Here is a 13,172-nt window from a genome sequence, read left to right on the forward strand (position 1 = left end):
ATTTCCACAACTGCTTTACTGTCTACATGTGAGATTTCTTTCAACGCTGACAAGTATTCATTACAATTTTGTTGTCATCATATAATACAGTGATTAAAAAACTCTAAACAATACATGGATATGTGCAAACAGCTTACAGCTTTACTAATCATTATTATGGTTCTAATTATTGCACAGGTGTAGATTATCAGTAAATTTTATTCACATTAACTGGACACTCAACATTATCTCACAAAATATCATTGCCATGTGATGTACATTTTATTTTTTTTTATTAACACATCGGCTGATTCCTACCAAGGCAGGGTGGTCTTGCCAGAGGGCTGCTTTACACTACAGTTATGAAACTGCAACATTAACACCCCTCCTTCAGAGTGCAGAAACTGTACTTCCCATCTCCAGACTCAAGTCTGGCCTGCCGGTTTCCCTGAATCCCTTCATAAATATTACTTTGTTCACATTCCAACAGCACGTCAAGTATTAAAAACCATTTGCCTCCATTCACTCCTATCAAATACGCTCACACATGCTTGCTGGAAGTCCAAGCCCCTCACACACAAAACCTCCTTTACCCCCTCCCTCCAACCTTTCCTAGGCCGACCCCTACCCCGCCTTCCCTCCAGTACAGATTTATACACTCTTGAAATCGTTCTGTTTTGTTCCATTCTCTCTACATGTCCAAACCACCTAAACAACCCCTCCTCAACCCTCTGGATAATAGTTTTGGTAATTCCGCACCTTCTCCTAATTTCCAAACTATGAATTCTCTGCATTATATTCACAACACACATTGCCCTCAGACACGACATCTCCACTGTCTCCAGCCTTCTCCTCGCTGCAACATTCATCACCCATGCTTTATACCCATATAGGAGTGTTAGTATAACTATACTCTCATACATTCCCCTCTTTGCTTCCATGGACAAAGTTCGTTTTATACTGTATGCAAAACTAGCCACAGGAGAATGAAAAGAGCTAGGCCTCTGACACAGCAACTAATGCCTCATCAGGAGCTATGCAATATGTATTGCAATAGGCAGGAGTGAGAAAAAAAGTCTGAGGAAGAGAGCTAGTGTCAGTATAGCCATGACTTCACTCTAAGAGGAAGGTAGGCATTGCCTACTTATTGCAACAATGCATAGCTCCTCATGCAGTGTGAAAGGCCTATTGCTAGTTCTTTTCATCCCCCTGTGGTTTGTTTTGAAGAGTGTGTGTGATTGCTCTTTTGTGGTTATCTTGTATTTTATGCTGCGTAGTATATGACTTTTAACACTGAACGATAGCTATATTTTTCACAATATGTTCTCGCATTATCCTTTAGGAAGTACAGTAAACCACAATTTAACTCTATCCTAAAATATAGGACAAAATCAGCTGGGTTAATTGATTCAGAAAAAAACAAATAGAGTCCACTGATTACAATACTGTTACAGTCACTGCAACATAATCTCATCCCCATCCACTACAACTGCCACTTCTTCCTCATTCTTTTATTACATCAAGTAGTTACTCTACTCTGCACTTCATAATGATATGAGCAACATTTGGAAACTTCATTTAGAAACATTTCACCTGCACAACAGGAATCTTCAAGTTTTTCAAGACTTGAAAAAGCTTGCTGGACAGTCAAAATATTGTCTAAATCAAGTTTGCAATTGCTGCTTTTGTGCCTTTATCAATTATAATTTGTCGGTATTCCCATACCACCTTCTATTACAGGGACTATTTGTTTACCCATTCACCTTTACTTTGCCATTTTATGGTTAAAATTAAATTTATTTCACTCCTGTCTCTATTATTTATTATCATTCTGTATAACAATATTGTCTACAGTTTCAAACATGAACTAGGTCTTTGGTTTTAGATAACTGGGATCAAGAATTTTATTTTTGTATAAATTACTGTTCATGACAAATATGCACCACACGCCCAAATTCGTATAAAATTTGTTGCATTTTTCTGAATAAATATTATCACTGTACATTATTAATATTATTATGGGTCGGCCATCACTAATCTGGCAATCAGTTATCCGGTTCCATCAGTAATCCTGCACTAATTTCAGCTAGCATAATTTCAAATTTCATCATTATACCAACTCAAATCATTATACTGACTCAGAAATTATGCAGATTGTTGTAAATCCACAGCAGCAAGCCAGTGGAGGAGAAAGCAGTGATGAAAATGAGGAAGATGTAACAGAAAGAGTCTCTATTGATAGGTTAATTAAGTGTATTTATTCTAACCTAACCACTCTGTAATCCGGCAAACTCACTAATCCGTCACACTACAGGTACCAATGATGCCGGATTAGTGATGGCTGATCTGTGCCTGTATTATAATATTATTATTATTATTATTATTATTACTGGTATCATTAATTATTATATATTTATTATTATAAGATAATTCTTTTCTTTGACTATAAGGATGCACCTGATATACAATATGTAGTTGCAAATCTTGAAAATGGTTAAACAGTAGCATCAGCTGGCGACACTTATTAAATGAATGAACTAACTATAAAACCTATAAGAAAAAGGTGCTGATAAAATTCAAGTTTCTGTGGAACATAAAATCCTCATGTTTATAGTCGTGCAATCTCAATGGTGTCAATGCTTCTTGTTGGATTAGGATATTGTTTTAATATCAAGATAAAGTTGTATGCTTACTGGAGAAACATAATCCACTTATGAACTAGTAGTTCATAATTTGAAGATTCGCCTATTATGGTCTTATGAAGGATCATAATCTCTGCAGATTGTAAAATATTTGGGTACAATATAATTTTAACCCTTAAACGGTCCAAACAAATCGACGTTCAAATTCGTAGTGCTACAAAAGTAGATCTTCTTTTTTTTTACATATTTTCAAATATAACAAAAAAAAATGTAGATAAAAGTTTTTTTACACGTTTTCAAATGTAAAACCAAAAAGATGATCTATATTTTTTTACATACTTTCAGATGTTGAAAAAACGTATACATGTATATACGTTTGGACCATTTAAGGGTTAATAATAAAACATTAAGATTCTGCTTAATTTTCTAATTAAAATGAAGTTTAAATTTGATTTAAAATTGTGATAGTTTATGTGTTTCTACACAAAATTACATCGAGTCTGTTATTTATACACGTATTGTAGCTAAAAGTACAACTGGGAGTAAGCAATTACCAGATTTTGTATTTTAAACCTTTTCAAAATTCTAAATTATATGGGACAAGAAGCTCAACCTAACATAACTTTACCAACGATTTTGGAGGAAACACCACCATACTTTAACGTATTTATTCCAGGTTTCAAAAACACTTGCTTTTCAAAGTGTAAGTAAAACCTCAGCGAATGATAAGCAAAGTTCTGTGAACTGAGTAGAAGACAACCAGCCTAGTGAGGTTTGTAGGGATGGGCTGTCAAATATTATTTCAGTGAGCCAGCAGTAGGTTGCCTGGTCATATTTAATTGTTAAATGGCTCTAATGACATTAATATTCCGGCAAAACTCATTGTGAATATTTTCTAAAATATTACTTTAAAGCAACCTTCCAGTTTGAACTTGTGAAAAAACAACACGAGCCCAAAACACCTGGCGCAGTGCCTACATACTTGCCTCCTCCTCCTCCTTGTGTAAATCAAGCAACTATTATATTTGAAAAAACATGCAGGATTCTGAGACTTTCCAGAATTCTACTTTAAATTAAAATATAATAAAACTTATAGAATTGAATAAAAAAATAACTATATTTAGTATCAAAAAAAATTTAACTGTATTTTTACATAGACAGGAATGCTGTACATACAGTAATTTATACTATTTAGCATGCCATAATATTATTAACAACTGCTGCAGTCCATATGTTAGCAATGCATTACTTGACCTGATGCTCCATATGCAAACCCTTTTTACTGTGATGTGTGTGAGTTCTATACAGCTTGCCAGTGTTAAATGTCCAACTTTTTATGCAAATGTTTGTTACATGACGTGGCTGCATACAGTAGGTACACGGTGGTAAGATGCAGCAAAGTTTCACAATGACTCTCATCACAGTCATGTTCACCAGTTTTTTACTTTTTTAATAAATCAAAGATAAACAAAAATCTTACTTGAAAACACTATGAAACATTTTACTATGACTATATGCTTTAGTGATTTTTTAAAGCTGCTATCAACACTGTACTATGTTTTTCTTTACTGTTATCCAAGTAAGCTGTGTAACTAATGTCAAAAGGTAATTGTAATTATTTATCAAATATATTGTGTAAATTCTTTTGTCAAATGTTTAAATTAGTTGCAAAGTAATAATTAAGATTCTGTAAAGGAAGCAGCAATACATGCCAACATTCATTCACATTTCTTAGCAACGAATTCTGTACTTTAAAAACACTATTAATTTCTTATGATGAAATGTACTGCAACACTTTATAATACCAATACAGCACAGCCTTTATAAATGATTATTAAAAAAAATTCCATCCTAAGAAACAGATCATCACATTAAAAGCTAGATGAAGAGAGTTTAGAAGTAACTACTAATGCATATGTTAGTACTCACAGTCATTCATGGCCATCTCCATCAAACCCAGCGCTTCATCATTGAGTATGGATGACAGAAGACCGTCTGTTGTCTGGTTCATTTCTGTGCTAGTATTCTGCAAAAGGAAAGCAACAATTTTTTTTTTTAAATGAAACTACACTGATAAGAGCTGTAAGAAAATCTGAAGTACAGAAGCAATGTAACTGAACTTTCAGTTACTAACCAAACACTATGGGCACTTTTCTTCCTGCTCATAGTTAATGTTTCCTGATGAGATAAAAGGTGAAAGCTTAGAGTTTTTAACAGTGAAGTAAACTCCATTAAAGACAATTTTATTGATTCAGCTCCTTCAGGTTACCACTGAGTGGCTGGAACCACAAATTCCTTAACATTTTATCTCAATTTTGGCATTTATTAATTAACTGGTTTGCAGATATACAGCTGATGGAAATCAATATTTCATTATATAATTTATAGTTTATGCTTAACAGTATCACCTGATTCCACAAATGTTACCCACATAATGAAGTTCTGATTCTTTAAACCATAAAACATATCTGCCAATAAAAGGCATCATTCCTAGAGCTCTCAAATTTTTATTTTGTTAACATTTGTTGCCCTTCCATTATGTACCAAATATTACTTTCAGTAACTGAAATACTTATATTTCCATATCTCGAAATACTGTGACATTATGCTCCAAGAATTAACTATAAGAATTGAAAACATTTTTGTGCCTATAAATATTTTCTGTGCCATTCCTACTTTATCACATACTGTAATCTCAATTTTTTGTTTAACGAATCTAAAAAAAGATAACTCTTACATTTAATATTTTTATCATTGTAGTTTCAAATGTTCAGTATTATGGTACTATTTTTCATTAGAATTGAACATGCCCAAATGACCTATTTAAGTTAATGTAATTAAAAATATTCAATAATTACTACTGACATCATTAGATGTTATAGTGTACTGTTGGTGGAGCATTAATCATATTGGACTTGTACAGTAAGCTCTCAATTATCTGACAGCTTATTTAGCAGGAGTCTTGCTCTAATGGCATTTCTCTCTAATGGGATTCAGATAATCAAGAGTTTATTGTAATATAATCATCTTGAGTATCATTCTTGCTTGAGAGGCAGTACAGTATTACTGAATTTTGTAATTCATAAAACCATAGTTGGTTCAGAATCATCCTGCCAAATAAGGTAAATATACCTTTGTATCTTGATCTGTAATAAAGTAGTAACTCCAGACCCAAGACATGGTCATCTCATTAATACCATTCTAATTTTTGTATTATGAGTGGGCAACTTGCCCATGCTAGACATCCTGTTCATGAAACAAAAATCAGTATTGCTTCTACCTTAAACATTAATTTTATTCATTAAATTACTGAGGAAATTTCTTAACACTTTAAGATAATGATAATAGTCTTTATTGCTCCTACAAAATTTTATCACTCTGCCTGCCCTCCAAAATTTTTGTCACTAGGAAGCGAAGCTCCAACCAAAGCTGACAGTTTTTACCCACTTCATTGGGCATATAATTCAAAAGCATTATTCAGTACAGTGGTACCCCGAGTTTCGTACAGCTCCCAACTCTAACAATTATGTAAGTGTATTACTGTAAGTGCTTTTGTAAGTGAATTTTTGGAGGTCTGAAATGGATTAATCTAATTTATATTATTCCTTATGGGAACAAATTCATTCAGTAACGGCACTCGAACAGCCTTCTGGAACGAATTATGGCCGAAACTCGGGGTACCACTGTATATTGTATGGAAGAGCATTCCTAGTGGAAAAATTAAATACTGGAATATACAATATTAAAATGTCTAAACTTTGAAAGCTAATAAGAGTGAAATGGGTGATATTAAAAAGTGAAAACATTATACACAATGTACCTGGTAATACATCATCTCAGAAGGTAAAGTAGTCGTCGTTTCCATCTTGTACTGACTGTGGTCACCGCCAGCCAAGTCGGAACTGTTGGTGAGGTTCATACTGCTGGTGACCAGGTGGCTTGACGCTCCTGCATATACACAACAATTAAGAAATGCTCAAGGAGAAATGTTCATGTATAATCACTTAAGTTACTGTAATGAAACTGATTGTTTTGTTAAATCATGTTCTCATGTTCTAGGGTAATGATACAAACCTTCTGGCTCAGTGCATGCAAACCCTAAAATCATGAATTTATAGGTTCTCCAAAGTCATGTAATTTTTATGATGGTTTTTATAAATCCTGAGGAGAATATATTCAGATTTTCTTCCATCTGCAAGTTCTTTGTCTTTGCCCACATAATTCAGAGAATCAATTTTGGTCACACTAAATACATTTCTACACGCCAGGTACAGTGGAACCTTGGTATTCATTTGCCCCCGTTTTCCTCGATTTCGGATGTCGATGACTTATTTCGTCAAAATATTGTCTCCGTTTTCATTCCTCACCTCAGATTTTGTCTGCCTGCCATGCACACACAAAGCCTCCCACACACATAATCTGAGTCAGTGTGGTGTTCTTTCTCAGAGAGTGAACATTACCCTGTGTGTTCATACGAAACATTTCATAATAATCTATTGTTTTTTGTGCTTGTTTATTGTGTGACTGCCAAATAAGCCACCATGGGGCCAAAGAAAGTTCCAAGTGCCAGTCCTTTGATAAAGAAGGTGAGAAACATGATAGAATTCAAGAAAGAACTTGTTGAAAAGTACAAAAGTGGCGTATGTGTGGTTGATCTCGCCAGGATGTATGGGAAGTCCTCATCAACGATCAGTTCCATCCTGGCGAAGAAAAAAGAAATCAAGGAATCTGATGTTGTGCAAGGGGTGAGTGTGCTAATGAAACAAAGATCACAAACAGTCAAAGATGTTGAGAAGTTGTTATTGTTAGTGGAGGCGATAATTTGCAAAAAGGCAAGGCAGTTGCATGTGGATCTCGTAAAGAAGATGCCTGGAATGAGTGCTGCTGTTAGTGAATTTAAGGCCAGCAGAGGCTGGTTTGAAAAATTCAAAAAGCGATCTGGCATACACAGTGTGTTAAGGTATGGCAAGGCTGCAAGTTCAGACAAACGTGCAGCCAAAGAATTCGTTGATGAATTCAAGGGGTACATAGAGGCTGAAGGATTCCTCCCCCAACAAGTGTTCCACTGTGATGTAACAGGCCTCTTTTGGAAGAAAATGCCAAAGACAACCTACATCACACAAAAGAAAAGGGCACTGCCTTTTCCTCCTGTCCTTCCAAACAATAACCTCTCTTCCCTCTCCCCTCCTTGCCGTATTCCATACGCCAACAAGAGTCTTCAATAAAGGTAAGTGTGATGTTAAATGTTAATTTATCATTAAATTCAGTCATTTATATTTATTTCTCATTGTTTTCTGTATGCAAAACTATATTTATTCTCTATAAAATGTATTTTTTGTTAATACTTTTGGGTGTCTGGAACGGATTAATTAGATTTACATTATTTCTTATGGGAAATATTGCTTCAGTTTTCATCGAATTTGGTTTTCGTCTGACTCTCTGGAATGGATTAAAAATGAAAACCTATGTTCCACTGTAATTATAAATTAGAGTCCCTAACAATATTTTAAAAGTTATGAGTTGTTATCTTACCTAAGCTCTTGTCAAAGTTGGACAAGTTACATAACATTAACATTTATACAAGGCATATTTTCCAGTTCTGATGTCTCCTGTGTTTTGAGATAGGCTGTAAGCACAGAAAGACAATTTCAATGTGAAAGCACAAGTGTTTTAAAGAACAATGAGGGAGGAGTCTTCCTTGCATAAGCATCTTATCTTTTAGGTGGAACAGATGGCCAAATGCATCTGCCTCATGTGTCATATGGGTATTCATACTGGTACCAGATTAGCCTGCACAGAAGTAGGGGAGCTAAGTGAGGGACCTATTACAAGGGTTCTGGCAAATTCTGCTGGATGAACAAAAGCAAAAAGCTGATTGAATTTTCCACACTCACAGATCATTACTGCTCCTGCAGGATTTGTTTGGGTTGTGAAGCTCCGTGAGTACATTCAGTAGCTTCATGATAACCATACTCCGTAGCCTACTAGGTTACACGGTGTAGTTAACTGGTGTCATTTCTGCTTCACTTTGCCTCGCTGGGGTTATGAACCTGCCTATGTACCCTCTGTCTACTCTATATTTCTTGTCTGCTTGAAGGGGCCAGTGTATATACCTGTGATATTCCTGTGATCAGTTTCAAGCTTTTCTAATTTCACAGCCTAGCTCAGAGCCAGGCTTTTCAATTAACTGTCTTTTTACCCAGGCTGCTGCCATTAGTGACTTGCCAGCCCACACTGTCATCACAGTCTGGCTGATCTGGCAATTTGCATAGGTAGTTTTACCATCATCTCTTGAGGACTTCTACACTTATTCCACCAATATTTCTGATATCAAGCTGAATAGTCTTAGACAATGGATGCTGATACAGTATTCTCTTACTGAGAACATGGCTTTCCCAATTTTCACTGGGTCTATTTTACAGTCTCTTTCTTATTTCTCACTCTAGTATAATATGGCAGTGTGTTGATGTAGGGTTAGGCCTTTGAGTATCTTCCATGCACATATTATCAGTGATATCTCTCTTCTTCACTTCAGAAGGTACTATACTTTGAGGCATGTTTTATATCTCTTTTCAAATTCTGGGAGATTTATTCTCATGTCACATATATTTACACAATATACCTGGAGTATACCTGGAGAGGGTTTTGGGGTCAACACCCCTGTGGCTCGGTCTAAGAGCAGGCCTCATGGTGGATCAGGGTCTGATCAACCAGGCTGTTACTGCTGGCCACATACAAACTGACGTACAAACCACAGCCGGCTGGTCAGGTATTGACTCTAGGTGCATGTCCAATGCTTTCTTGAAGACAGCCAGAGGTCTATTGGTCATCCCCCTTATGTATGCTGGGAGGCAGTTGAACAGTCTTTGGCCCCTTGACACTTACTGTGTTGTCTCTCAGTGTATTCATGGCACCCCTGCTTTTCATTGGGGAAATGTTGCATCTCCTGCCTAGTCTTTTGCTTTCATAGAGTGATTTTCGTGTGCAAGTTTGGTACTAATCCCTCTAGGATTTTCCAAGTGTATATTATCAAGTATCCCTTTTGCCTGCATTCCAGGAAATACAAATCAAGGGACTTCAACCGTTCTCAGTAATTTAGGTACCTTATCGTACTTATGTGTGCTGTGAAAGTTCTTTGCACACTCTCCAGGTCAGGAATTTTGCCTGCCTTGAAGGGGGCAGTTAGTGTACAGCAGTATTCCAACCTAGAGAGAACAAGCAATTTGAAGAAAATCATCATGGGCTTGACATCCCGAGTTTTGATTGTTGTGGTCTTTGAGGGTGAGATCCTCTGACATTATCACTCCCAGGTCCTTCACATTACTTTTTCACTCTATTGTAGGGTTAGAATTTGTTGTATACCCCGATACAGTTTTAATTTCCTCAAATTTTCCATATCTGAGTAGTTGAAATTTCTCTTCAGTGAACTTAACATTGTTTTGAGTGGCCCATTTGAAGATTTGGTTGATGTTTGTTTGGAGTATTGCAGTGTCTTTGATGGAGGACACTGTCATGGCAATTTGGGTGTCATTCGCATAGGAAGATACATCTCAGTCTACGTCAGATATGACGATGAGGAATAGGATACGAGCGAGTACTGTACCTTGTGGAACAGAGCTTTTCACTGTTGCTGTCTCGGACTTTACTCTGTTTACTATTACTCTTTGTGTTCTATTTGTCAGGAATTTATAGATCCATCTACCAACTTTTCCTGTTATTCCTTTATCACGCATTTTGTGCGCTATTACACCATGGTCACACTTGTTGAAGGTCTTTGCAAAGTCTGTGTATACTACAGCTGCATTTTGTTTATCCTTTATAGCATCCAGGACCCCGTCATAGGGGGTCCAGTAGCTGGGACAGGCAGGAGCAACCTGCTCTAAACTTGTGTTGCCCTAGATTGTGTAACTGATGTGTATCTAGGTGGTTGGCAATCTTGTTTCTTAGAAGCCTTTCAAAGATTTTTATGATATGGGATGTTAGTGCTATCGGTCTGTAGCTCTTCGCAATTTCTTTACTGCCACTTTCATAGAGTGGGGCTATTCCTGTTGTTTTTAGTGAGTGTGGGATGACGCTGTGTCCATGCTCCCTCTCCATAGAATGCTGAAGGCACGTGACAGGGGCTTCTTGCAGTTTTTACTGAACACGGAGTTCCATGAGCACAGGTATGAACAAACTATGATATGGATCTTCAACTTTCTTTCATTAATGGATCATTAAGAGGATTGCTGAACACTGATTCATAGTGGTGTCTCAGGATTTTGCAATTTTCTTTTTGTCACCAGTATATGATTTTCTTGTGAGTAGTGGGCCAATTCTAGATGTGGTTTCTAACTTGGATTTTGGATGAGTAGAAATATTTAGGATTTACTGTTTTTTGTTCCTTCTGTACTTCAACAAGATTCATGATGGTGTTACATAAATTTGATCTAATTATACATGTCCAACATGGCAACATCATGGAATCTTGGTAGAGTGAATATCTTGACCTTTTACTTATAGCACATATTATTTGTGATTTACAAAATTTCTTACTAGATTGACCAATACTACAGTTACTACTACCAATACTACATCATAGCATATCAAATCCGCCCCTAACTTTCATGGCCAGGAAGTTACATCATAGCTTCTGCTCATGTTTATGTGACCATTACTACCTCATTACTTCTTCCTCTGTGGATTCCCTATGTAAATCTTCATTCTCTGTATCAGACTGATAAAGCTCCTGGTGGCCGAGACGTCTCTTAAATAAGGATACTCAAGTGTTACATGTGTTTTATTCATCAATTTTTTAGCATTATACACCTTACATTTTGATTATTCTCACATCTGATGGACTGTTAAATCTTAATTCATAATGTTCTCTCAGGATTTCACATCTGTTTCTCATCCTCTGTGTAGTTATCTCCCTCAAGTTGCAGGGTCAATATTGCTAGATGTTCTGTATTTACATTTTGCTTAAGAGAACAAAATATTTTAGATTTATATCGCTTTCTTGAATGATCATTCATTCCTTTTTTAAATTTCTCCTGTCTGGTATTAGTGTTTTAGCTACCTTTCTAGCTCAGTTATTTGTTGTGTTGACTTTCTCTTTGTTCTCTCATTTGTGGTCTACATAGTGCAGTGTCTCAGTTTCTTCTTCTGTAAAGTTTTCTGCGAGGAAGAGAGAGAGAGAGAGAGAGAGAGAGAGAGAGAGAGAGAGAGAGAGAGAGAGAGAGAGAGGGGAGAGAGGGAGGGAGGGGAGGGGAGGGAGGGAGGGAGGGAGGGATGGGAGGGAGGGGGAGGGATGGGAGGGAGGAGGGGAGGGATAGGGGAGGGAGGGGGAGGGATAGGGAGGGATAGGGAGGGAGGGGAGGGATAGGGAGGGAGGGGAGGGATAGGGAGGGAGGGAGGGATAGGGAGGGAGGGGAGGGATAGGGAGGGAGGGGAGGGATAGGGAGGGAGGGGAGGGATAGGGAGGGAGGGGAGGGATAGGGAGGGAGGGGAGGGATAGGGAGGGAGGGGAGGGATAGGGAGGGGAGGGATAGGGAGGGGAGGGATAGGGAGGGGAGGGATAGGGAGGGCTGGGAAGGGGAGGGAGGGCTTAGAGGGAGGAAAGGGGAGGGAGGGAAGGGGAGGGAATGGAAGGAGAGTGGATAGATAGAGGAGACAATGAGAAAGTGGGAGATGCTAAGAGATGGATAGGAGAAATGGAGAGTGAGGGAAAGCGATGGAATGACAGTGAGAGGGAGAGAGAGCAAGAGGAGACATGGAAATGGGGAGCAGTGGAGCAAGGGAATGAGAATATGAGAGGGGGGGAGAGATGGAGTGAGAGGGAAAGGTGGAACGTAAGTGAAACGAGAGAGAGAGAGAGAGAGAGAGAGAGAGAGAGAGAGAGAGAGAGAGAGAGAGAGAGAGAGAGAGAGAGAGAGAGAGAGAGAGAGAGAGAGAGAGAAAGAGAGAGAGAGAGAGAGAGAGAGAGAGAGAATGAGAATGAGAAATAGAAGGAAAAATGTGAGAAAGAGCGAGTGAGAAAGTTATAAAAAACGAGAGAGAGAGACGGGGTGACACCAGCCACACCAGGATAACTTCACGTACCACATAACAATATCGTCGACCACAGCGCTGGTGCAAATTTCTCAAACTGCAGACCCGAGAAGCATCAAAGTGATATATATGATGTCTGGAATGTTGGTAGTGAGTTACCTGCATCAGTTATTACACACTACCACCATCACTGTGAATGTTGGTAGTGAGTTACCTGCATCAGTTATTACACACTACCACCATCACTGTGAATGTTGGTAGTGAGTTACCTGCATCAGTTATTACACACTACCACCATCACTGTGAATGTTGGTAGTGAGTTCCCTGCATCAGTTATTACACACTACCACCATCACTGCGAATGGTAGATAAGGTAGATAAGACTAACTGAGTTAGTTCCAGACTTTGGAACAGAACTTCTCCAGGCTGAGGGACTGACAACCTCAAATCTACGACTTCAAGGGTGATGGACTGATTACACCGTCTTCACATCTCTACTGCTCCCGCCTACTTTCTGTACTC

The 13,172-nt window shown here is 37.8% G+C and overlaps 1 protein-coding gene across 3 annotated transcripts in view; it reads right to left on the reverse strand.

The window, feature by feature from the left end:
* Positions 1-13,172, reverse strand: part of cnc (NFE2 like bZIP transcription factor cap-n-collar) — a 453,797-nt gene that overhangs the window by 96,043 nt on the left and 344,582 nt on the right. For all 3 annotated transcript variants that reach the window (XM_070087536.1, XM_053778153.2, XM_053778152.2), the window contains 2 exons: positions 6,442-6,569; positions 4,551-4,647 (listed from right to left, as the gene is read on the reverse strand). In XM_070087536.1, coding sequence (XP_069943637.1) covers positions 4,551-4,647; positions 6,442-6,569 — 225 coding nt within the window. The remainder of the gene's footprint in view (positions 1-4,550; positions 4,648-6,441; positions 6,570-13,172) is intronic.

The sequence above is a fragment of the Cherax quadricarinatus genome, chromosome 22 (genome assembly GCF_038502225.1).
Source record: "Cherax quadricarinatus isolate ZL_2023a chromosome 22, ASM3850222v1, whole genome shotgun sequence".
In the NCBI taxonomy this organism is placed as follows: domain Eukaryota; kingdom Metazoa; phylum Arthropoda; class Malacostraca; order Decapoda; family Parastacidae; genus Cherax; species Cherax quadricarinatus.